At 36.0% G+C, this 27,196-nt stretch overlaps 1 protein-coding gene across 1 annotated transcript in view; it reads left to right on the forward strand.

Moving 5' to 3' along the window:
- The window catches only part of ADAMTS20 (ADAM metallopeptidase with thrombospondin type 1 motif 20), an 84,610-nt gene that overhangs the window by 47,685 nt on the left and 9,729 nt on the right, over window positions 1-27,196 (forward strand). Inside the window, exons 19-28 of the mRNA XM_030960217.1 lie at window positions 1,012-1,138; window positions 1,822-2,032; window positions 2,519-2,683; window positions 3,369-3,533; window positions 5,215-5,337; window positions 6,197-6,304; window positions 7,333-7,497; window positions 7,724-8,014; window positions 8,347-8,508; window positions 9,947-10,123. Coding sequence (XP_030816077.1) covers window positions 1,012-1,138; window positions 1,822-2,032; window positions 2,519-2,683; window positions 3,369-3,533; window positions 5,215-5,337; window positions 6,197-6,304; window positions 7,333-7,497; window positions 7,724-8,014; window positions 8,347-8,508; window positions 9,947-10,123 — 1,694 coding nt within the window. The remainder of the gene's footprint in view (window positions 1-1,011; window positions 1,139-1,821; window positions 2,033-2,518; window positions 2,684-3,368; window positions 3,534-5,214; window positions 5,338-6,196; window positions 6,305-7,332; window positions 7,498-7,723; window positions 8,015-8,346; window positions 8,509-9,946; window positions 10,124-27,196) is intronic.

A 27,196-nucleotide genomic window follows, 5' to 3' on the forward strand; every position in this document is an offset into this window, starting at 1 on the left:
GGGTTTAGGAAGGGATCTCAAGTTCTCTGACTTTCACCATTACTTGTAAGGAAGAGGCTTGTTACCCTCAGTAACCTTCAAGTTCACAGAGTCTTTAAGCTCAGAATAGCTTCTGATTTTTTTTGGCTATTTTTACTGCTTATGAAGTACAATTCTATATTCAAACCTACATTTGGAGACATAGGAGCAGTTTATTAAAAAAAGGTTGGCTCAAATCTAATATATTCTTATACAGTGGTATTGTATGTCTATTAATATTCATTAGGCTTCCATTATACCACTTCCAGGTGATCACTGATTTGTCTGGTGTCTTTCATACTCATTTATTTGTCTTTTTTTGATTATCTGCTAAATCGGATGAAGCTGTTTAAAGATATATTTGACTGTTTTAAGCTGTTACTCTCTAGGCCATTCCTGTATAAAAATAAAGCCACAGCATTTATGAAATGTGTATATATAAAAGTGTATGTACACAGATTTTTGACAAATACTCTTCTTAGTAGATGCTAAAAAAGCCTGAAAATATGTAATGGTGAGTTTCTTCTGGTTGTATACCTGCTCATGTGCTAGAAGAACAGCTGTCAACTGAGGTATTTCTCCCAGAACTCCAGATCTTTTAGGCGATCAATTTTTCTACTTCTTTAAGGGAAAGGATCACAATGTCTAAGTTAACATGGTGGTTTAGGAAATTTGTTAATTAGCAGGACATACATGATGTGCTTGGAATACTTAGCCTGATGAGTGAATGGACTGTTGCACTTTTGTAGTTCTCTGGAAGTTGATATCCTGTGAGACCACTCAGGACAGCTGGGAGGTGGAGAAGGTGACAGGAAAAGGTAGTTCTCCACCTGGAATATAGTGAGCTGCACAAAGGAGCATGTTTGTGCAGAATCTGCTGTGTACAGCAATTTGTGCTAATGGGGTGTCTCAGTTCCTAGCTGATGAATGGAACCCATAAGGCAGTCTTTCTTATTTTAGCCCTTTATTTACTTCTTCTGATGCTTTTTGAAGGTATTCGAAGAAGAAGAGTGACATGTGTACGTAAAAGTGATCGTGTGGTAGTGTCCGATCAAAGATGTGAACTAATACCCACTGTACCAAGTGTCTTTGAGGAGTGTAATACAGAGTGTGAATTAAGGTAAAAAAGGTTCCTAACTGATGGAGTTATTGTGGTCTTATATGGTTTTATTGATTGACATTGAAACAAGGTAATTCAGATTGCTTTATCCTCTGTCCCTGCATCCCTCTTTACCTTCCTCATCCTTCCCATCTCTCCTTGTTTTCCTTAAATCTATTGGTGTAGTGGCTTTATACATGATATTTACACCTTCAATTCCATATAGAAGTAGGGTACTTTTCTAATTTTTATTGGTAAAGTACAAGATCTCTTGTTTGAATTGTGTATCTGTTCTATATATTCTGGCACAAAAACTTGTATTGCTGCATGAAATACATTTTCCACCAGAACTGTATCCACAACAGGAAATAATTTGAAACAGACTGGTGTTTTTGCATTCCAAGATAGCCCACACTGAAATATCCAGAGGATGAAGGGTTAGAATTATAGCTTACATTTTTCAAAGTCACCTAGGAGATTAAGATAAGAGATCCTTTAAATTTAAAAAAGTTATTTTAAGCCTATAAGTCAAATTCTTTTATATTGCTTTCAAAATCCAGTCATGAGATTACAGTGTTATTTGTTCCCTAAAATGCATATCTATATTTACATTATTATTCTTGGTACATTCTTTGAGTGCTCTAATTACCATGGTCATATTTTTTAAAACATAGCTAGCTTTCTGTAACAGTTTGTCATTTTAGGTGGCACAGTGTTGGCAAAAGTGACTGTACATCGAAGTGTGGCCCAGGACATCGGTCTGTTGAGATCCACTGCATGAAGTACTCTATTACAAGAGGACTCAGTGCTCCAGTGGAGGATAAGTACTGTGCTGATCAGCAGAAACCACCAGCCAGAGAGCCTTGCCATGGTGACTGTACGTTAAGAAGTTGGCACTACACGGAATGGTCAGAGGTACAGATTTAAAACTTTATAATTGTACCATTACAGTTCTGGTTAGCATTCATACAAAATTTTTAATCCTCCGTATTTTTTTACTTTAATAACTAAGAGGAAACAATGTTTGACAAATATGATATGTAGAATCAGCTAAAACCAGCCTTTATATTTCAGCAACTTCCTTATATTTTTATAAGAAAGGGTAGCTTTTTTGCAGCTTGGTTTTGGATGTCAGCAGCCATGATCTGGTAATTGAAGTTGTATATTTTATTTACTTAACAATTTAATTTTGTACAATTTTAGTTTTGTTCTTCATTAGAGCTTTATCTTGGAACTATTATACAAAGTGCTGAATTTATCTCAAATGAACATATTAGCATTCTGTGGATTAAATGGAGGACACTTTTGTCTGGCGCAATCCTTAACGTCTTTTATCTTTAAGACTGATAATGTCTTTGGGCCTGGTTTTATTGTCTTGTTTCCTGTTTCATAACTATACAGTGTTCCAGGAGCTGTGCAAGAGGTGTCAGAACCAGAGAAGCTTTTTGTATGAACAACTTGGGACGTCATCTTCCTGACAGAGAATGCCAGGAACTTCCAAGGGTTGTAACACAGAGCTGCAATGAATTCTTATGTCCAAGCTGGTTGGTTACTGACTGGAGTGAGGTAATGAAACTTTGTAAAACTTAAAGTACATTTGGTCCTGGTCATCGGTATTAAAATAAGCTGCATTAAGTGCTTAGGGGTTTTGTTTTATTTTGGGCCACATGGTTATGAAAGTTCTTAAGTCCTACGATTTGTCTGATACACATCACACATCTACAGCTGGCATGAGAACTTCTGTAAAACACTCCTAGAATTTATTTCCTCCTTAATTTTGTTGCATTAAAATGAGGTAGTGAAGATACGTAAAGTAAATGTATTTGCAGTAATTTGCATGCCTTCCTTTTTTATGGAGCAATGACAACTATACAGTCAAATGTTTAATAGAATTATAATAATTTTATTATAGGTTAGGTGGATATAAAAGAATTGTGGACAGTTTAAAGATTTTTCCAGTGAACGCTGTGATATATGTGCTTATTATTGTATTGGAAATAAATGATCTGCACATAGTTTTCATAATTTGCTGCTTTAGAATCTTAGTAGTAATTTCTTTGTATTAGCATTTGAATTGAACCTAACAGGAAATGAAAAGTTCATTAAAAAGTAGGGTTTTTTGGACTACTTACATTCATGGAATATTTTTGTTATTTATGCGATTTTTAAAACCCAACAAGTTACTAAAAGAAATTGAAGCCTTAATGCAGATTCATGTCTCTGCAGAGTGATGTTTATAATAATTTTACAGTGTCCTGTGACGTGTGGCAAAGGAATGAAGCATCGTCAAGTCTGGTGCCAACTTAATGATGAACAACTGAGAGATGATTTCTGTAACCCAAATGAAAGACCAGAGTCAATAACACCGTGTGAACTTCATGAATGTGCATCTTGGCAAGTAGGGCCTTGGGGATCAGTGAGTACATAAGGATTTCTGGCTTCTTGTTTTATAGTTCAGGCCACAAGCAATCACAAAACAATACCTTTTAAACATTTTAGCTGAATCTTAACAGTTGTTTTAATTGAATTGATTCACATATTTGTTTGCAGGGTCCTATTGGCTATCTAACTTGTAATTTAGGAACACCCATATAGAAGTTAAATGCCTAAAATAGTAATTGGTCCTGAACCTTAATATCAAAGATGTTTTACACATCAGTGTATTACATCACCAGAATAATGAAAATGAGGCTAGCAAACTGTTAGATGAACGAGACAGGTAAAAGACCAAGTATTTATAGGTAAGTGGGCATATTCAAGCGGTAGGTTTAATTAATATAGATCAGTCTTCAATCTACAACATACTTCAGTCAATCATAGAAATGTGTACGCTAATAGTAGCAGGGAAAAGGACTTAGTATTTTATTGTTACATTTTGTTTTTGCCTTCAGTGATATAAGATCTGCTATCTCTTTATGTGAAAGTGCTGTTGAAAAATATGTCCCTGTGTGACACTCATTGAATGTAAACCGAAGTGGATTTAAAACACTAGGAAAAAGTGAATTAATTTGTGAAGGAAACTTTTGTCAGTAAATAGATGAGAATTAATTAAGAATATGAGGTACTCAACTTCATGTGGCTTTTATAAGATCAGGTTACTCGAATCAACAGAAGAATACTTATCCAAGAAACAGTGTTTCTTGGATATTAGTGGGAAATCATAACCAAATAGCAACTGATCTTTATCTTATTATATACAACCTGTTATTAAAATACAGAATAAATATACCTTTGGAAATTAAGTGTATTTTTAATTTAGACATTTCTTTTACTTTTTTTACCTTAGAGATAAGCATACTGTTATCTAACATAATGTAATCTTGTGATCACAGGACCATGAATTTCCATTTCTACAAGCTAAATGCAAAAGTTAAATAAAAGATTAATTCAGTCCCATGAGAGAATCCTTATGAATTAAAAATAGTTTTCTGAAATAGCTTGTATAAGTAATTTACCAATCTATGTCACTGGAGTAGAACTTTTCATTGCAGTCTTTCCACTGTACCACCTGTAAATAGCCCTTCACAACCAGGTTTTTACAAGTATTGTGTTTGAACCACAACATTTATAGGGATAGGATTTGTGTCGTAATATTTTCAGCCATCTAATGTTTTAGGTGGCAGCTTTGAGTGCACTCTGGTCAAACTCTGTAGTGAAGGGAAAAGCATTTAACAGCTGCAGTTAGTGATTCATTTGAAGCTACTCCTTACTCCTCTCTTTGCCCTCCTCTACTTTCTCTTCACCAGTTTTTATTGCTGAGCATGACATTATAGAGCATGGATTGTCCCTTTGATCAGGTCAGGTCAGCTGTTCTGGCAGTGTTCCTTCCCAGTCTCCTGCCCAACCTCCAGCCTAGTCACTGCAGGGGATAGAAAAGGGGAAAGAGAGAAAGCCTTTGTCCTGCGTAAGCACTGTTCATTGGTGTACTATGAACACTGGTTAAGTACCTGATGGTCTGCCACAAAGGAAGATAACACCATCTCACTAGTCATTCCTATTCATTCTAGAAAGAGTTGCAAAGTAGAAAATATAATTAAAAATGAAGTTTGGTTATAAATAGCTCTATTTCAAGTGTATGAAACTCCTGCCTTCAACAGTGTGCTGTGACATGTGGGCACGGATACCAGGTGCGCGCAGTCAAATGCGTTACTGGGACGTACCACGTTATCCTGAGCAATGACAGGGAGTGCAATGCTGCCACTCGTCCTAGGGACAGCCAAGTAAGTTAAAAATCACCTCTCTACTTCTCTGTCAAAAGTGTCTGAATACAACTCTTTTCTACTGACTCTGCGTGGGAACTCGGAGGGCATCACTTCTAAAATGAGAACAAAACACTGAAACTATGCTTTTCTTCACAAAAGTCAAATTTTGCCTAGGGAATTAAGTAAAAGAAGAGTAATTTTAAGATATGTTTGAAAGTTGGTCTGTGATGCTGATAGAGTATTTAACTTCAAGGAATTCAAAGGCCTATGATTATTTGGCAGTAGGGGAAGCTCCAGTGTGTAGAATCTTGTAAGGACACTGCTTGCCATCCTGTTTAATCAATAGTACCCAACTGGCTTCTTTATTAAGCTTCTAACTATAAAAGCCAGTTAATTGGTGTAGTTTATTTCTGCTTAGATGTGCAAACACTGGATTTGATTATCCTTTGCATTTTTAAATTTTGGTACCTGTTTGGCTACTGACTGAAACTGGGCAAATTTATATTCTCAGTAGCTGAAGGTATAAAGGACAGGATAGCACAGCCACTGTCTTTGCTTGGTCCTTCTGTGCTGCCTGTGGCTCTGAAGCAGGAAACTGTAATGTCTATGCTCCTTCTCTCCAACAAGTTTGCCAAAACTGTTCTTTCTCAAAATGACAATATTATTAGTTATTGCTTATGCAGTTTTAAGAGGAGATAAATTTTCTTCGACACTCCATTTAAAATGAAACAAAGCAATTCAATGAAAGGTCTTTGAATAACTCCAGGGAAAATGTAAAAGATGGTATTTATATGTTAATTAAATGCTAACCATTTGCTTTACATTTGGCTCTTCCAAAGTGTTTATTTCAAAAGTTTTTTTTTCCTCACCCCCACAGGAATGTGAATTGCCCTCTTGTCCAGAAAATACAAAATTATCGACTACTTCACTTCCTCTAGTTCATGTGGGGAAGGTGACCCAATGGAGATATGGATTATGGACCCCAGTATGTAATATAGCAGTCACATCTTGCAGGGCAGCCCTCCACTCCTTCTCCCATTTTTCCATGAAGCTTTCATTAAGATATTTTTCAGACTGAAATCTGCTTGGGATAAATTAAAAAGGAGTTCTTAAGAAAATAAACTGTTTCTTAAGGAGCAGATAGACACTTCCAGCAAACTGTGTGCTTCAAATTCAACCAGGAAAAAAAACAGAATTCTAGGGGCTGGGGTTCTGAGTGAAATAGTTTTTGTATCATTGACAGTGCACTAGGAAGTGTTTTTTTAAATGTAATTGATCAGTTTCTAAGTATTTGGAACATCTTTGATGTTAAAATATTATTTAAATCTTTTATGTGATAGTAATACTAAACAGCTGGAGTCTTTAAAGATCTAATTTGACTTTTTTTTTGTAAAATAAGCATTAGTAAAACAGTTCCTACATAAATTTTCTTCAGTGCAAGGTTTTTATTTTGATAATGTTGAAAATTAGTTTTACTTGATAGCGATGAAAAAATTTAAAATTATCTACCAAATGTGGATGTGTCTGTTAATCCCTTGAGATAATCAACAAAGCATAAAATGCAGTTATATTTTTGCACAGCTATTTTAACTAAATAGCAGTAAAGAGTGCATAAACTGAGGCTTTTCAGCAGTTCTACATTAAGTCCCCCTTGAACTTCTCAGCTATAAAGGCATCAGAAGGGGCTCAATGGAATCTGCTAATACAAACCATAATGGCAAATGGATTGTTAACATTTGTTTTTATTTTAAAAGTTCCTGTAAATATTGCATCCCTGTGTAACAACTAAAGTGTTCTGGAAGTTACTGATGTTTCTGTTGCTTCTTGCAACTGCATAATTATTCTATGTTATAGTTTAAATGCTGTCTGTTTATATACACTGACATGCTTCATGAGAATTAAGGCCATGCAATTCAGTTTCAGGCCAACAGAAACTATGTTAATATTTTAGATGCTTACACGATCTTGTTTTAGTCTCCTAAAATGTGATGACCTTGAATTGTTCACTGACAGTGCTCTGCATCCTGTGGGAAGGGCGATCGTGCTCGCTATGTGAGTTGCAGAGATGCTCATGGAGAGATAGCAGATGAGTCTTTGTGTGCTCATTTACCACGACCAGCTGAAATTTCAAGCTGCTTTAGCCCATGTGGAGAGTGGAAAGTTGGAAATTGGTCCCCTGTAAGTATTAATTGTAGCAATTTTTGATGTGCGTATTTAGATTATTGTCCAAGTCTCTGTTTCGAAATCGAGAGTTCATTTTTCCTTTTTTTGCAAGCGTGATTGAAATTGCATCCCTTGAAAAAGCAAAGTATATGTTTGTTCTTGTCAAAAGTAAATATAAATGTATTTATATTTATTAATCATCAATGTTCTGTGACAAACACTGTACTAATCTTTTGGTCAGTGCACAGTTACATGTGACAGTGGAATAGTAACAAGACAAGTCATCTGTGTCAATTATCATCAGCAAATCAGTGAGAATTACTGTGATCCTGAAGGCCGACCTCCTAAGGAACAAGAATGTAACATGCCACCATGCCCACCAGTTTATCAGCATGTTCCAAAACTACATGACCATCCAAGCCATTTTCCAGAAACAGGTTACCTCCCAATACACCCTCCACAAGACAATTTAAACCACTGGAACAGTCCTTCCATGGGAGGATATCAATGGAGAACTGGACCCTGGGGAGCAGTAAGAAATTTTTATAGATATATTAATTTGTTCTGTCACATGTGTGTTAACATTTCTAGAAATGTTATTGCAGTACAGATTTGGTCAAAACAAGCACATTCATTTTAAAAAGTATTGTTATTCTTGTTCTTATTATTATTTAGAATATATTAAATTCTAAGTGTAATTTTTCTGTGATTTCAAATTTAAAATACTTCTACACAGTTGTCATTTTTATTTGAAAAGTTCAGTTTTGAGAGTTAAGGTTTAAAACAAAGCTGCTGTTTTAACCATCATATTTTACACTTCTTTGATCATGCAATGGCAAAATGTATTTTTACCTGTTTTGGTAGTGCTCTAGTACTTGTGCAGGTGGATTTCAGCGCCGAGTTGTAGTATGTCAAGATGAGGAAGGAAGAAGTGCCAGTAACTGTGATGAGGCAACAAAACCTTCAGAGTCGAGACACTGTGATTCTGGACCCTGCCCACAGTGGAACTTTGGGAACTGGGGAGAAGTAAGACCATTTCACTTACAAAGGGGAACATTGTTTACTATATAAGCTTAGAAGTAGAAAAAGAATTATGTGGTTATGAGTGGAACTGAACACCATGTTTTTACTTATTTAATAGAGTTTAAAATTTAAAAAGAAAGAGTTTCAACCTGTTTATCTAAACTTTATTCTTTGATCAAATCCAGAACTATAGTGGAAATATGAGTTATGTAAACATACATCCAGAAGAAGTAAGTATTGTGTGAGGCTAAGGATATACAATGTCAACAAATCATATAGTTGTTGTACAACATGTATCTTGAGACGCAGAAAATTCTATTCTGTTACAGAAAGCTGGATTGTATGCAGAAAAACCACAGTGCAATAGCTAGTCTAAGAAAAAAAAATGAGCATAAGAAGCTGTAGAGAAACTTTATTCCATGTAATTTCATAGGTACTAACAATAGTAACTGCAAGTAGTGGTGGTTACTGGATTGTAGTTAAAAATTGGAAATAGGATCATCCATGTAAAAGTTGTGCCTGGGTTAGAACATTTTGATGACACATACGATGTTATTGGACATGTTAATCTCCATGCTGTGTGATGTCATATCTTGACCACACACTCCTGCTGAAATGCTACAGAAAGAGTTAAACTGATTATTTTTGCATTTATTCTAATCTAATCTCTTGTGATTCTTGCCCACTTTTCTTACTTTTGCAAATCAGTTACTGGAATAGAAAAAAGAAGAAAAATCGGTTGAGTGACTTTTTTGTTTTATCTTTTTTCTCCTTGCTTTAACCAGATTTAGCCATTCAGTTCTCAAGGTCAGTCTAAATGTCATTTATTTTCTGTCCATAGCCATAGACTTGAGGTACAGTTCATGCAGATTCTACAGGTTTTTTTCTAATTTAGAATCATTGAGAATACCATAAAAATATTTGAACTATTATAGATTGACTTTCAGAGCTCATTAGGAATGAGAACTGGTATTGAAGAATTGCAGGCTAACTGAACCCAGAAAACACATCCTATAAGTATTTTACACTTGGTCTGTATAAACCGGACTGTGTAAAAGTGTGCCCAGTATCTGAGTGTTCTGCCACTGTTTGGCAGGGAAAACTACTTTTAAGAAAAATTTCCATATTTTCCTTGTATTAAAGAAAGAGATACATGCACATTTATTCTCACAATTACTTCTCCTTAATGGAGTATCTGTTACTGGGACTTTCTGCAGAAAATCACTTTATAAACCGTAAAAGTGTCATTTGGTAAAGGTTTTGATGAGGGAATTACATGAGATAAGACTTTAGGTCCTTATTCTTGAATAGAGTGTCCAGGGAATATGGCAATAGACAGAGTAAATAATATGATATACTGATGATTGTTATATATTTTGGTTTGATGGTATGTGGTGACTCTGTTAATAACAATTATTGCATATAAAATTCTGTGTTCCAGTGTACTCAGACTTGTGGAGATGGAATAAAGACAAGACTGGTGATTTGTCAGCTTCCCACTGGCCAAATGTTGGGTGATCAAAACTGTGAAATTCTAGACAAGCCACCTAACATGGCACAATGTAATGTGCATTCTTGCCCTGGTGATGTTTCTTGGCATCGGGGACCGTGGAAATTGGTACGATAGCATTCAATAATATTTTTTGCTTTCTTGTTCTTTCTGTCACTCTATTTCCCCATGTCTTTTAAAAGATTTTATGTCATTTTTTAAAGTCGATAATGATGAAATAATAATGCAGGTGGAATATAGTCAATGTAGTTTTATAAAGAAATTGTTCCTGCAGTCATAGAATTGAATAAGAAGCAGCCATTTCCTTCAGCGGGAACAATATCATGGTCTGTAAAACATCAGAGAGAGTATATTGAAAATTACCAGAAATCATCATAACTCATAACAGTACCTAATAGGTGCTCCATTTGGAAGGGTTACAATTTGATATGTGTTTAAATTTACGAGTTCATGCTGTAAATTATGCTGTAGTATTATCTACATATTTATAATTGCAAAAACACCCTAAACTTTTTAATGCATAACTTTTTTCCTATAGTATATTTAAGTATAAAATGACTCACATCCATGTCTATTATATTCTGTCATCAAACATTTTGCTCCGTATTACTTGTACATTTGTGTATAAAAGTTTATATTAGTGGTTTTAAAACAGGGACTAATTAAAGTTATCTATGTATAATTTTGTATGTAATTATAATATGTTATTGTCTACATGTCGCTGTCCATTAATGTGTAAAAATGCCGACTGTAATCACCATTAATCTTTAAAATTGCCACTAGCAGATTATTAACATACTGAAGTAATCATAGCAAGCTCTGCAGTATAGAGCACGTTACAATTCCCAAACTGTGAATTTGACAACAATATTGATTATTGTGCTAAATTTTAAGGGGAATAAAGGCAATCAAAGGAGGTTGGATCCAGTTCTGGTTCCATCAAAATCAGCAAAAAACCTGTCATTGACATCCCTGAGAGATGGTCTGGGACAGCACTTATTTGAATTTTTTTATTAATAAAATTATGTAATTTGTCTCTTTGAATTAATATGGCAGCATTAAAAAAAAAGTCCGATTTCAATGATAACAATTTTAATGCTATATAAGCTGTAATTTATTGCAAAGAGACTGTAAAATGTAAGTTTGATTTAATTGTTTACCACAGTTATCTCTTTCTTCCACTACGCAAAGCAGAGTTTAGGGTTTGTATTTAGCAAACACCAGAGTATCTTATTTAGCCATTTTCCAAATAATTAGTGGTGACTCGCTAATTAATATTCATCAGGTGCTGAGAAGACGAGCAGGGTTCAGCATACAACTGATTTTGAACTCAATGTTTGTTTGCCTTTTACATCAAGAATTATTCACAACCTGTTTCTTCCCTGAGTAATTCAGTTTGCCCTACATTAATAGATTACCTGTAAGATCTTGAATTGTAAATGTTATGTATGGTTTAGTTTTATAAAGATCTTCATGTTGGTTTATTTCTCAAATGACACAAAAAGCCATTTTAATCCTGCAAAATCTAAGTTCTATTTATCAGAGAGAGAGGCCTATTTTATATATAATTGCAAGCTCTATGGTTAAGCCATAAAAGATTTAATTTCCTCACACTATCTGATGCCGCAGAAGCAAACATAGCAGATTCAGGAAATAAAAGCAGGCTCACATATTAAATATGATGTCATTTAAATAATTTAGCTAATTTGAATGCTGCCAACATAGAGATTTAGTTGGTTTTTGTTGCTGTTTAAGCAGAGCAGAATTTATTCATTAAGGACGACTATTAGGAAGGAGCAGTAAAACTTTAGTCACTGGAATCCTGTTGTAGCCTAGTACAAACAGCTTTTTTTAGCCATGGTTGACTAGTGATTTTTTAGTTTGGCAATAGATCATGGCCCTGCTTATCTTACACATTTCTGGCATAAAATACGCTCTAATATAGAGAACTGTTAATAACTAGATGCTCTCTGGCTGCTGAAGTCCTCAAGCCTGTCACATCGACACTTCCCCCGTCTCTGTAAGATTGCAAGAACCAGACAAATAACTATTTATATTTTTCACAGAACTATTGAGTAATATTTCTGTGCCAGGTGAGCAATGCATTGAGCTTTTCTGTCTACTAGGTGGTATTCCAGTGTTAAAACCTAAGCAGAAACTGTTATGCAAGACTAAATGATCTTGGAAGTCTTTTCCAACCTCCATGATTCTGTGATTCTAACTTGTCCACTAGCTATTCCTATATATTTCAGAACAGAGGACTTTTAGTAGTATCCTTTTGAAGTACATTTGTTTTATTATTATAGTTATTGATTAATTTTACACAACATAATTAACATATAACATATCTTGTAAATGCACAAAAGGGCCCTTGCAAAGAAGGTTCAGTTTATGATTTGAAGCCAGAATTTTGGTTGATGCTTTGTGCAGTTTAGCAGCTGTTGGCTGTTACACTTTATAGTATCTGTCAGTGGCTACTGGAGCTGACCCTCATAAAGCTTAAAGGCTGTGTGCTCCTCTGTTCCTGGGTCCTGCAGTTGTCCAAATGGGTGTGAGGAAAGTAAATCTCAAATTTTAAAGGTTTATTCCTTTAATTTTTTTATATTTTCTAAAGATTTTAGGAAGCTTGGGCCAAAATTACACTTGAGGAATAAAATAAGCTGTTCATATATGGGAAAACAATATCTTCAGGCTTTGCATAGTGAGGAAAGTTTGCTCACATTTTTAGACAACAAGAATTTTGATTAGTTTAGGAGTTTGATCTTATTTTTGGCCCTGTGTACTTTTTCAGTGCTTGAAGATCCAGGTACCAAACAGCAAGGTTTCTGCTTAGGCGGTTGGTGGTAATAGCTGATGTTACCTTGGAAGCTTTGTATTTCATTTGGGCAATCAATTCTTATATGAGTGTTGGGAGTTATCTAATTTTATCATGAAAATTTTAACCAGATATGTCCCAACTTGAAATATGTTTGGTTCTCATCCTTCCTTCTTTCTTTAGAAAGAATAGATAGCTCCTTACAAGAGATAATTATATTTTGTTTGTCTGAAATGTTTATAAAATAAATGTTTTCATTCTTTTTCCTTTCCTCACTCTTAGGATTTATATGTAATTCACAAGTATTACTTGTGGTTTCAGAGAAAATAGGCATGAAAATAATTGATTATTTTCAAAGTTACCCTGAAATCTCAGAAATGTGTTACTGCCATTCCTTACTCCCCTTCAGACACATGATGTAATATTCTTCAAAGTGGCTGTCTTTCTAGTGCTTCAGTTTTCTACTTACTTGCTCCAGAACAATTTAGATGTAATTCTATCTTTGCAGTAGTGGAAGAAATCTACTATTAATTTTTAAGTATATTATTCTATTTTTTTAGAAATAGTCCCAGTTCCCTTCCAGTGTTGTTACTGCCAGGCATCCCATTGACTTCTCCAGGAGCAGAAGCAGGCCAAACTTTCATATGTAAAATATTTATTTGTTTTCATTTTAATGCAAAAATTCTTGCTATGTATGATAAGTGCCTTCATTCACTTTTTCTAATGTGTAAAAAGTATTTATATCTTTAAAAATAATCTTTTATATTAAAAGGGAATTCAGAATCAGTGAACTTGGTTTTCAAAACCACCTTCAGTTTTTTACCTCTACTTCTGCTGCTGCCTAATGTTGAACTTCAAAATACCTCATTGCCAATACAGCACATTAAATTAATATCCCACTGCCTGAAATCTTGATGTTAGCATCTGCTATTCATTTTTTAAAACTTTGGAAGTGGGAGGGGGGCCTTATCAGAGATAACTGATAGCAGATGTCACTGCCCAAATAATGTCATAAAACAGTCTTGGGGTAGTGAATTTTATTTCAGGTCATTCTGATAAAAATGAAAGAAAATATATGTTTCCAAAATTCAAAATCAAAATATTTGTGTAATGTTCATCGAGAGGAAAATCTCCTGTTTGGTGCTATGTTGCCTGTATAGCTTGAAATAATAAATAAGTTATAATGTATGTGTAATAATTTAATTTAATGACTGTGACTTGTGTCTGTGAAATACAGTTGCATTTTAACCCTTCTTTTTCATGCATGTTGTGTGGCTTTGTGTTTATATTTATTGTGCTCTTTATTAAGGAATGTTAATGTTTAAAGCCCTTAAAAAAATAAAGGGTGGGACAGATACTAACCACTTTTGCTGAAAGTGAGGGTTTTCTTTAATCTGTGTGTTGATATTAACTTCATAATACAGTGATGTTTTCATGAGGAAAGCTCTATATTTGAACACAAAAAAAAATTGTTACTAACACAAGCAGTGTTGATGCCATTGACCAACTGGACTGAAATAGATAGATAGCCTTTGATGGTAAAGCTGAAAGATCCAAGCTCCTGAATCTTTTGCTGGAGCTGTAATTTTGTGGCCCAGTCCTCTCCCACTTAGTGGAACAAACACAGAGAAGAATGGGGATCACGATATAATGCTCAACTCTTAATATCAAAGACGTAACATGTTTTTTACATTCCTAAAACACTTTTGGCAGGAAGAAGCTCACAGAACTTTCAGACCTTCCACTTAGAAAGAGGACAAGTAGGAGTGGGACACAGTCAAAATAAAAAACAGTAAATAATAATAATAATGAAATAACATTAAAAAAAACCACAAAAAACCAAACAAATGCAAAACCCCAGCAACCAGAATATAATGAAAGGGGAAAAGAAGCAGGTAATGCATAATACCATGCCTAAATACATAAGCCATGTAATGAGAATGAAAGGAATGCGAAGCTACTGGTGTATTTATTAGAACTTTCAGAAAAGCTGAAGGGTTCTAGTTGGTCAAATCCTTGTGAAAATCATTCTGAGCTGCCTGTGTGTGTGGCAGCTTCGAAAACCCCAGCCAGAACTCATAAAGTTGGTTCAAAGTGGTTTTGGAACTCAGATTTAAAAGTTACTAAATATATATTAAAGTATTAGCATTTTCAAACATTTGTGAGGGTCAGTACATAAATATTTTTATTACATGGAATGGGTTAGGAAATTAACAAAATGTTCTGTACTGCATGAGTTCCTAGTTCTTTCTTTGAAAAGCAGTAATTGTGGGAGACTGGTGACTCCCCTATGACAGGCTGCTCTGTTGATCAGTGTATGTTCTAGCATTTGTGGCCCTTTCCCTTCAGTGACAGCAGGATTAAACACTTAGATTTCCTGCTGAATCAGTCCTTCAGAAGCTTCCATGCCTGCTCATATTTATGTACAGGAAATGTAATGTTGGAAATATTGTTAGTAAATTGAAAATATACAGAAAAGTGGCTTAGGTTGAAAGGAAACTGGATTTCAACATGTGAAGGTAGGTAAAATGTTGCATTTCTCATGCAAAATATACTCATATTTTCATGCTAAAATAATATTTAATATAAATTGGGGGGATGTTAATTCATTCAGTTAGATTTAGTTGTGTCATAGATATCATTGTATTTTTTATGCTTCTGAGTTTAAAAAATTTCTGACAATATTATATTGTGCCAGCACATACTGCTTTTTATTTCAAGGTTTTTAAAGTTTAAATAAAAAATCTTAGATTTTAATAAAATGAAAAAATCAATGTGATATGATGTTTTTATAGAGCAGAAAGGCACACAGAGCTTATGTATTTGTCAGTCCTTTAATTTCTGAGCTGTTTTGCTCAGACTGTTTTGCTGTTGCTAACATGATGAAAAATGATAAATCAGAGCTTGCACTTGCTGGGATCCAGCATTTCTTTTGGTCACTTTCAGATTTTTTGTGAACTCAGCTGAAACTAATTCATCTACTGCTGTAAAACTGTCTTATGTCTACTTGCTTTTCTAACTGGTTAATTGAAAAGGCCCTATCCCTTAAGATAATAAAATGAAGTTTTAAATAGTTAAAATATTACAAGAAAAGGCTTTTTAACTGTGCAACCCCTTTGTGGAAATGTAGCTTCCATAATATTGTCCTCCATCATATTAAAAATGTGCTCCAACTTTTATTGTGAAGACCTGTGAACAAAATATCCCTCTCAGGGGGCCAAAGATACTTTTCAGTGAGAGTGCAGATTATGTCATTCCTGTGCATTTGTTTGGTTTTCCCCAGCTTCACAGGAGGCTGGAGGTGAAACTACCTGTGATAGAGTCTGCTAAACTGTGTCCAGTTTTTGGAAGCAATAAATGGACTAATTTTGGGTTGCTGTTTGGTTTTCATGGGGGTTTTTCAACACAGCTGCTGGATGGACACAGATACATCTGTTATTCTCTGTTTGAAAAATGTGTCCGGAAATTTATCCTTTCTTTAAAACAGAGAAGCCCCTGCATTTCTTTTTCTCATGGTGGATTTCCTTAAGGTCTCCTGTCTCCATTTCTGCCAACCTTCTTTCTTGATGCTTGCACTTTACTCACTGCCTACAGTGCTTTCATGTAATTGCTTATAAGTGTTACTAGTGCTTCATGGCTGTAGGGTGCAGAAAGATGATTCTTGCTGAAGTCTGGCCAAGTCAGCAATTTGATGTCTGTGATGCTGTAATGGTGAAAGTGCCCATTTGAAGCTCTTGCAGAAGGTATCAAAGGCACAGGGCAGGACTGCAGTTTTGTAAATTTGACACAAATTTATACTTGTAGATTAGATTTTCAAAAAGACCTAGTGAGAGTCTAGCTCTGTTCCTGACTGCCACTGATTTCAGAAGGAAAGGTAAGGCAGAATTATTTTTTGAGAGTGTTGGTTTTTCATTTTTTTTAATTTACTAATGTTTCTGTATTTTTAATTGTGATTTGTCTCAGTCTGTTGTATATGTCATTCAACTGAAAGATGATAAAAGGTACACATACCAGATAAGCTGCTGCAGGAGTGCTGGCTGAACACAGTAGTTTTTTTGTTCTCTCATTCCCAGCAAATAAGAAGCTGATCACACTTCTCATTGTTTTAATGTGTACCATCATGAATGATAGTTTCAGTGTTGCTTGAATGAGGGCTGATGGTAAAGTTTCTAGCATAGATACATACAGAACCTTCAGTGACAAATTTAAGACTGTACATGTGGTAGCTGAGCCTGACAAATGGCTGCTGAAAGGAGGCGGAAGTACCTCTTGGTTTCCTAAGTCTCAGGTGGTAACCAGACAAAGAAGACTCAAATCAAGAGCTCGGAAGACAGGAAGAATAACTAGATAATTCAATTTTTACTGTAATTGAGACATGAAATGGAATATATAAAGGAGGAGGTAAATGAGATAGCAAATATAATGTATCACCACTGTTGCATGAGAATTCATGAAAATGGGATTATTATTTTTAAATTTCCACCTACATTAACATCTCCATAAGCCATTGTTCTTGTGTTATTGTAATAGCTAAAAGCTTGTTTGAAAGTCTTATAGTGTTATATGAGTCATGTAGGTAAAACAAAGAGAAGGTTGCTGGCTGGAAAAGCTCAGTCTCATTTATGAAAACATGGAGACAGCGTAGGAATACAAAGCACAGTGGAGCCTGTCTGAGTATCACAGTAGGTGGGGAGCTGAGCATCATAACTCATGGGGAGTTGGTCTGCCCACGAGCATGGTCTGGTTTTCAAATGCTCTGTAGTTGGCATCAAGAAGGGTTTCGGGCTTTAGGCAGTGATGGGCAGAATAGTGGTGTTCATCCTGAGGGGGAAAAACATGATAGGGCTTTCAGAGAAGGACCTGGTCATCTGTTTTATTTGTTCTGAACTTGGAGAAATGCATAGTATTTGAGATGTCAGAAAGGTAGGCCAAATTAAGACTTACTCACAAATATAACTGGAATGAATAAAAGACATGCTGTAAATAATCATTAAGTGGAATCTCAAGGGTTCTGGTTTTGATTTTTTCCAACAGCTGCAAAGAGTATGGTTGTTCATCTGACATCCAGGCAGATTGCCATTTTCTGGCAGTGAGGATACTGCCAGCTGCACTGGACAAAAGAATTCAGACCATGTGGTGTCAACTTAAAAAAATATCATCTAAAGTTTCTCAGCATCATCAGCAGAGTGTGGCTTCTTCAGACGTGAAATACTTTTACTTTCAATGGATGTGCTGATGGTTCTGACTTTGTTTTAGTCAGGATGTCTTTATGAGGAATAGGACATTCCTAGTAGATGCCAGATATATCCTCTCCTAGCAGTTTTTCCTTCCTGTTATCCATATCAAGCCTAAAATCTGCCTTTAATCCTCTTTATTCACCCATCATTCCTGCTTTTTCTGTGTTTGTATGTAGATGTATGTAACTTCTCGTTTATGTTCATCTGTTAAATAGATATACTTCAGCATGCTTGGAAAATGGTTATGAAAGTTGAAACAAAATTATCTAAAAAAGAGTCCAATAGAAGCAGTTTTTTCATGGAGCATATAGTGCTCAATCCTGACAGAAAAGGTATGGCTGGGGACAGTGGCCAGGTTAGATGACCTCAGAGAGCTGTGGCAGTCTCTGTGCTCAGCTGCCACTTGCAAATGGCTGTGAGGTTGTACTGCAGTGCACTTTGGTGTTAACATGCCCAGTACACACCTGGAAGCCTCAGAAAACAATGCGGATGGTAGAAACTTGGTGTCTGCCTGCTTCTCCTCTTGTTACACAGCCAGAATATGTAGGTAGACTGAAAGGGGGAAAAAAGTAGAAGTTTCTCTTGGGCTGACTAGAGAAAAGGATCACTGGCTTCCTTTGTTTCTGAGTTTAAAAATTCCAATATTAGATGATGACACTTGGAGTGGATTGTCCTCTGGTCCATTCCACTCAGGGCAGTAGGTAATGGCAGTTCCTTTGCACAGGGCCTGTCCTTCCTGAGCTGCTGTGCTGAAGAGAATGGCTTCTGAAAAGTAAACGTTAAAATTTCTCTCATAAAAAATGAGAACTGACCTTCAACAGTAGTTTCCGTTACAAAAGTCATGTACGCTACACCACACTTGTGATTTTTTTTATTAATTACAAGTAATTGAGGTGAAATTGCTGGGGAAGTGTCCTGAAAGGTGGTTTCAAATATATGCTTTTGAAGTAACACTACAAATAAGTTTATAAATATAACTTATAAGTTTATATTTAACCCAGACCAGTACTCGAAAGCTATCTGAATACAGAAGAGGTGTTATCTTAAGTACTGCAATTCTGATGCAAAAATAATATCCAGTGATACTTTCTGGATGAAGTTTAGGCAGACATTAACTAGAAAGACATGATTGCAATCTGAAGAATCTAGTTATAAATAACTTGGGTCACAGAGGAAGGCTTTCTTCATATGTTAGAATAAAGTGGCTCTGGGACTCTTAAGCTTGCCTACGTTTCCTCGTAAAAATATCCTGACAGCTCACAGCAATATATTGCTTATATTGAATGTATAAGGATCTGGGGTTAAAAATTAATTTCAGAGTCTGTAAAAATTTTTCTTAATAATTAAGGTGAGGCATGGTGATTGTGGAACCATAACCCAGGTTTAACAAGGATTCAGAAAGGACTATCAGGCAGCTCTAACAGGTACATTGAGGGTTCAGTCTAGGACAGATAATCTAAATCTGTACTTTTTAGGTGATGGTACTTGCAACAGGTAAAAAGTATGCCTTTTTTTGTGGCATAGAGCTGGCAGCTTGCACTGTAAAGTCTCACTGTAGAGCTTGAACAGAAAAATATCCACCTTTTTGACCTCCCTCTGCCTAAAGTCTGGGAAAGAACAAAATATGAACTTCATGCAAGTGAGGGTGTAGCATCCCTGTTATTGAAGACAAGAGTGACAAACAGCTGTCAGGAATGGTCTGTGTATAGCTGATTCAAACTGAGCAGCATTGTGGATTGGATGATGCCTGTAGGTCCTTCTTAGCCTGGCCTTCTTCCCTTCCATTTCTATAGCTGCAAAACGCAGTCAGAAAAGTGGCAAAGCAGACTTATAGACTGCAGATGGAAGGAGGACTTAATCAAGATATCTTCTGAACATCAGTGAAATGTGATATAACACTGAACTTTTGAAATCAAGCCATACTCAAAGACAGAACTTAAAAATTCTTCAGTGTACGTTCTGTAGTTGACATAGGTTTAACTTAGATGTAACAGTAAATAATACACACATTTCTTGGAGTTCAATCCACTCTTTCTCAGGAGTGATGATATGTTTGATCCTTGGTCCTTTTTGGGTGTATGAGCTAATGGCATAAATGTTTGTACTTGTTTTAGCAAAGAATTACTGACTCTGAATCAGCTAATTCAGTAGGATTTAATTACAGAGTCTGTGTTGCTTCTTAACAGTTGTCAACACACTTAAAGCAACAAACAACTCTTTGAGTGCTTTTATCTGAAAAATGCATATTGTGCTCAAGCATTGCCAAAACCCCTGGGAAGGGGAAGCAAGCAGAGGAAGCAGACAAAGAAGATCTAATTCTAATACAGCAAATGAAAAGTTGAAAGCAATTCTCAACTTGGCAATGCTCAAAATATTGTTTTATTAATTGTGCAGTTGTGATCCCACTCTACTTCTAGAATATTAAAAGAGTCCAAACAGGCTTTTGGGCCAATTAGAGATCATCAAAATGCAGTTTGCCAGACGACTCAAGCGACTACCATGTTTAATCCCATTTTAAACTGAACTTCCTGTCCAGTCACAAAAGTCCCTGACTGAAAAAAAGGTGGAAAAAGGAAGAAAATACCTTTTAACATTTATAATATATTTTATTCTTTTTTAGTGCTGCTGTTTTGTCTTAGCCCATGTAGGCATTGAACACCACACCACCACCCCCTCCCTCCCCCTTGGTGGGATGGGGGCAAGAATGGGAAGGTTAAAAGTAGGAAAACTCATGGGTTAAACAAAGTAATTTTTATAGGTAAAGCAAAAGCTGCACCAACAGGCAAAGCAGACCAAGGGATTCATTCACCACTTCCAATGGACAGGCAGGTGTTCAACCATCCCCAGAAAAGCAGGGCTACATCATGCATGATCATTTTTTGGGAAGACAAATGCAATCTCCACATGCCTCTCCTTCCTGCTTTCTCTCAGCTTTTATTGCTGACCATGACATTACTTGGTCTGGACTGTGTCCCCTCAAAACTTTTGCCCCTCCAGCTTCCCCGCTGTCCTTGATGCTGTGTGACACTGTTCAGCAATAACTAAAATATCCATGTGTTTTCAACACAAATGCAAAAGCTTGCACTAGCTACTATGAAGAAAATTACCTCTATCATCTTTTAATCATGCATTTATATTTTAAGTCTCTATATATCTAATACAAATACAAAAAGAAGTTATTACATGCTTTCTATTTACTGGTCTGTTTTTCAGTACCCAGAAGCCCCCTAGGCTACCAGCTAAACTACACGAAGCACTTCCTATAAAGAAAAGGTCATGGAAATTCACAAAATAAGGCGAGGTCTTCAACTTTTCAGTGAAATAATAATAGCAAAAGCATCAAAAAGCTTTTAGTGAAGTTGCATGTCTGCTGCAGAAAGAGCCCTAATTTGGTACGAACTGATGATGGCATGCCTGTCTGTGAGTCCATCTGTGCCACAGAAAGCATGAGTTTTGTCAGGCTGATCCCTACAGAACTTTATTGTTCTGTATGAAGGCTATGAAGAAAACACAAACAGATGAATCCTAGTTAGCAGTGTTATGGAATGACTTTGAACAATTGTAATGAAATCCAGCTTTTACTGCAGATTTATGTTTTTAAAAGAACATGGCATATGGGAAATATTACTTTATCCAATGTTGAGACAAGTGCTAGAATTTCTGTGTAAAATGCTAACAGGATAGAGTTTTTTCAATTTGCATTTTTTTAGGAAATATTCATATTTCTTCTGAGATTTAATGTTCTTATGGATTTTTTTCTTCCTATGTGGTTAATCTGCAGAAAATATATGGAAAATTGTGCTCTCTCACCATAAACCTCCAATTGTGTGGAATGTCATACAAATGAAACCACATTATAGACAAACTGAGCCGTGAGGTCCATGCTCAAGTAGTCAAGGAGCATGTTCAAGTTTGAGTGGAGGGTGGTCAGTCAGAATTACTGCAGTTGTACTTTCCCTGGTCAGGAGAGTGAAGCCTTGGGAAGATCACCACCACATCAGGGTGGGCGCCAAGCAGTGAGAGGAATTTATTCCACAGAGAGTGTGAATAACACCTTAGGAGCTTTGAGAAGAATCACAGGCTCGTGGAGGGGAAGGTTCAGCCTAGTAAGAGGTGTGCTGTGGGCTCGATGCACTGAGAGGATGGGAGTGGCTTCCTGAGCACAGAACAAGGCTTTGCTCCTGCACCGGTGAGAATTTGACACTTACTGACTGAAGCTGAGGGGAGGCCAGGCAGGCAGGCAGGTGTCTTGGCTCAGTGTTCAGTATGCAGCTCTCTAAAGAAAAAACTGACTGGTGGGGTTAGAGGTCAGTGCAAGACATCTCCCTGTAAGCTGCATTTAGATGCCTTTAGGCACTTCAAATACCGCTCAGATCTTCTATGTAATCTATATTTTCATTCTAGGAACTGAGCAGGATCTGTGCTTTTACAGAAATGAATTCCCCATTTGATATTGATGACACATTTTTATTTGGCATTTGAGTGATTTGGTGTTCTGTCTTTGCTATTTGTTCTCTGTAATGGAGGACAGGCAACGCTTACCTACTTGGTCAGGAGTCTCCCATGAGCAGTGTATTGAATTGGAAGAGTCTTCTCTTGCTGAAGGTGGGTCACTATGCAGTAAAGAACACAGCTGAGCCTGCCTGCATATGAACCCAAAGCACTTTGGGAGGAAGTGATCCTTTTAAGAACTCTTTTTTATATATTATCTAAGGAATGAAGCCAGAATATATCAAATTTCAGGAGAATACTGTACATACAGAGTAATGTACCTTCTGAAACTTTCCACTGATGATCCTGAGTCTTCTACATCCATGGCAAAGTGTATTAGCTTTTTCATGTGGTTTAAAAAAATTAAATTGGAGCATTTATTTTCTCTTCAGTAGCACTAAATATCATCTATCACTGTGTTTGTCCATGTGCTTCACTCATCTGCTGTGCACTCAGTGTACACTTAGAGCAATTTCTTTCTTTAACTTGTTATTAGAAATAGAGGGAAATCTGTTTTCAGGATGTTAATTGTCCTTATGGGTTTGTAAAGCACTGAGCTGGCCAATCTGTTAAAAAGATTGTGCATGCATGTAGAATTAGACTGTTACCACTTTTTAAGATAACTTTTTTAAGGTCCTTGGCTGTGGCTCAGGGCAATCTAGGTGCTTCTGTAACTGATATTTTTGCAAGGCTTTAAGAATAACAGTCCTTAAATCAGTTGCTTAAATTTTCTTGATGTCTCAGTGAAATTGTAAAGGATCTGGTCTTTCGAGATATTTAGGTTTCTATTCCTCACACTGTGATAGGTGGGAGATGGTCGCTGCAGCAGATGTAGGAATCTGGCACTGTGGAACTGCTCTGAAGTGGGCAGGAGTAGCTCCATGAAATTCCAGGAGATGCAGTATCCCAAGCACTTGGCTGTAGCAAAGCTGCTTAGAGGCACATCTTAGTTTAGTGCTTTATTTGTTTTTAAGTTTTGGCAATTCTATTTAAGCAGAAGTTTACAGATGCTTAATATCTGTGGGGGTTTCTAGATTTTACAGGCATCAGGAGTTTCATTCCTTCAGAGCAAAACCACATTAATAAAATTAATTAAATATCAGTGTTCTTTCATGAATTAAGTAAAAAAACACCCAGCCAAAGCACAAAACAACAACAAAAACAAACAGACAAAAAACCCCACAAAAAATCCCCAGCTGAAAAGCTCTTAAGTTGAAACCCATAAGAGGATGCAAGTGAATCATTTCTTGCAGAGTGACAGTCCTTTTTTTCAGTGCAAGATCTATTCAGCAGAAGGTTTGGATACATGTAAACTGAGAATCAGATCTTGATGAATATGGGAAAAAAGTAGATAGGAAATCTATATGCAGAAATATTGTCTCTGTGCACTTTTAAGGATTTAATGCATTTAATGTTTTTTTAATATAGTCCCAACATGTTGAACATGTCTTTTTAAGTTTTAAAGATAACATTAAATTGATATGGAGTGAAAATCGCCCTGGAAAAAGTTACTTAAAAGTTATTTAAATATCATGTAAAGATATTTACTTGATATGAGTTAACAGTATAAAAAATAGATCAGTTTAATTATACAAGTTACATTACAGAAAAGACAACTTATATTCCCTATATTTTTTAGTTTTTAAAAATACGAACATTCTTAAAATAATTGAAAGTAATTTCTGCCTTCAGATTTTAGGTATCTTTCATATGTGTTTCTGTATTTTTACATTAAGATACCTAGGTTTCAGCTACTTTTAGTCATCAAAGCTAAACAGTATTTAAGTGAAGTGTTTGTAATAACTGTTCATAAAGCCTCTGTTATTTTTAACATCTAAGCTGGTATTTTCCTTTCTGAACTCCCTCTTTTAATTCCTGTATTCTAATTACAAAAGTAAGTAGAACATCCTTATAAAAGATAAGGAGACATTTCTCTGGAACTGGTAATTATGCCTTCTAATAAGTTAACACAAAAATCTTTAGTTTTTCTTTAGAAGTAATAACAAATTATAAAGATCAAATAAGGACATTTAAATATAACAGAGATATAACTCAGTTGAATTTGAACCAACCAAGAGAAAAAAACCAGGCCAACCACAGAAATTCAGATCAAGTTCTCGCCTGTGTAGAAGTAAACGTGTAACGCTGTATCTAGTGAGTAGAGATATGGGAAGATCTTTCTAAAGCTGGGATGCAGGATAAGATAATGCATAATGCATAGTCTATTGCTGTTATCAACCATGAGCCCTGTACAATAAATAAAACTTCTGTTGAATACAATGTATCTGTGCAAGGTATATAAACAAAGATGTGAAAAGTGTTGTCCTAGTACTTAATGTTGAGGGCAACAAATCTGAGTGAGACTGTGACCTGCTGTGAGATTATTCTGTGTTGTGGTAGCCTCACCTCCTGAAGTGGAGACTTCTTAGGAGATTTTCTTTGGTTGCAGCTCTCAGCCTGGAATGCTGTCCCGCAGGGCCTCTCCTGGGAGCCCTCTGGAGCCTGATTTATTCTGCAGAGGAGGCCATTGAGGAAGGAAGGACATGTAGGATTTTTCTGACACATCATAGGAGGAGGTTAATTAACTGTGAGCTATGCTTCACTTCCTGCTAAAGAATTAAAGGGAAGAACATTGAAAGTTTAGGGGTTCTTCATGTCTATGGTTTGTGTCTGAAATTCATGAAAAAAGTTTTAAGGGAAGGCAGAGTCAATTATCAGATAGTAACAATATTTTAGTTTTTGTGCAAGTTATCAGCCTGCTTTGATAAATAAATCCTCTGAATTCAGAGCTAAGTCTTCTGAAAGGGTTTTATAATGATATGATTTAAACATTTTAAGTTTTCTGACCTACATTGGTCATATATTAAAATTTCAGGTATTTTTTGTTATTTTACTATCTTAAAGTATTTTCCAAATTAATAAAACATAAATTGTAAAACTACAAGAACATTATTTTAAAAATATATATTGAAGGGTTTTGCTGAGAGCAAAATAATTTAATTTAGAAACAGGCATTCTTTTCATTAAGATTTTAGAGTAGACATGTAAAAGGCAAACTGTGGCCAAATCAGTGCCCTTATCTTTTTGTAAATATAGTTGCATAAGAGAAATATGCCACCCATTTTAATGTGTGACAAATGTATTGCTTCATTCTGCATAGTTTTAATTTTAAGCACAGTGTCATTTTCAATTAAACCGTTAAGAGTATACATATAAATGTTTAAAAACATAGAAATCCTTGTGATATTGAGGACAATTGAGTAAGCTGAGATTCTGTTTAACAAACTGGTAAACAAAAATGTTTCTTACCTAGCAGATTAATTTATTACAGCTGCTTGTTCTCTATTTTAAAAACTTTCACCCAGCTGTTGTTCTCAGGCAAATATTTACCAGGTTTTGTACTGAAAGCTGAATGACCTGAACTTAATTTCCTGAAAATAGAAGATGTATATATTCAAAAATGCTTTGTTAAGTTAGCATGTAATGATAATGATGTAGATGATGATGATTTGACATAAAGGGAAGAGAAATATCTTCATTTCTTTTGAGGAAAGTCTATATTTTTTTTTCATATCCACTTAAAAATTAAATTTTTATTGTCCTATTATTTTTCTACCTGAATTAATTATCTTCCCATAGGAAGTGCTTTTTCAAGCATAAAATTAAGCATGGATGAAATCCTAGATCAAATTAAGCATGTTCTCTTTCCAGACAAAAAAAACTTCGTCTCCATTGATCTAAACTTTTAAATAGGATGATGTAAAGAGGATTAATGACAATATTTGAGAAGGAAACACTAATGTAGTTATACTCACGTTGTTCATGGTTCAAGAGAAATCAGCTGAGTAGCCAGCTAATGTGGAAGAAGTTCAGATGATTGACGTGTTTGACTGAAAGCTCTCTAAGCCCTGTAGCCCTACTCTGTAGGTGTATAGGACGGCCCTGATGTGACGAATCAAAACCTCACTGATCAAACCTCACTGAAATCTGACAGCAGTCCAGCAGTTCAGCAGAGGAATGGCCATTTCTCCAGCAGAGCCTGATCCATCAGGCACGCTGTTGTCTTGGCTAGGGTGCCCTGCCAGGGAGGGGTTCACAGAACAAACCTGCAGCGCTGACAGTTTGACACGGAAGGAAGGAAGGAAGGAAGGAAGGAAGGAAGGAAGGAAGGAAGGAAGGAAGGAAGGAAGGAAGGAAGGAAGGAAGGAAGGAAGGAAGGAAGGAAGGAAGGAAGGAAGGAAGGAAGGAAGGAAGGAAGGAAGGAAGGAAGGAAGGAAGGAAGGAAGGAAGGTCCTAGAACCAGCTCTGTATATTGTAGCAGCTTTCTGGAGAAAATGGGATAGTGGGGAGGAGGTGGGGCAAGTCCACGCCTCCAAGGACCTCTCTAAAACTGGTGGTGTCTACTTCATATCTCTTCTCTTGCCTATTTGCCACATTCCATAAGATACCCAAAGCTCGTGGAGGGGAGTTGCCAAGCAAACATGACTTTGTAGCCTACTAGCTAGAAACACACATAGCCATGATATTGCATTTCCTGTGTTTGGTGCTTGTGATAAGCATCATGCCTACGTGAAAACAGCTGGAAGCAGCTGCTAGAGCATGTTCCTGTGAGATCATAGTATCAAGCTGTCTCCTGCA

This window comes from Camarhynchus parvulus, chromosome 1A, assembly GCF_901933205.1.
Source record: "Camarhynchus parvulus chromosome 1A, STF_HiC, whole genome shotgun sequence".
Lineage (NCBI taxonomy): Eukaryota > Metazoa > Chordata > Aves > Passeriformes > Thraupidae > Camarhynchus > Camarhynchus parvulus.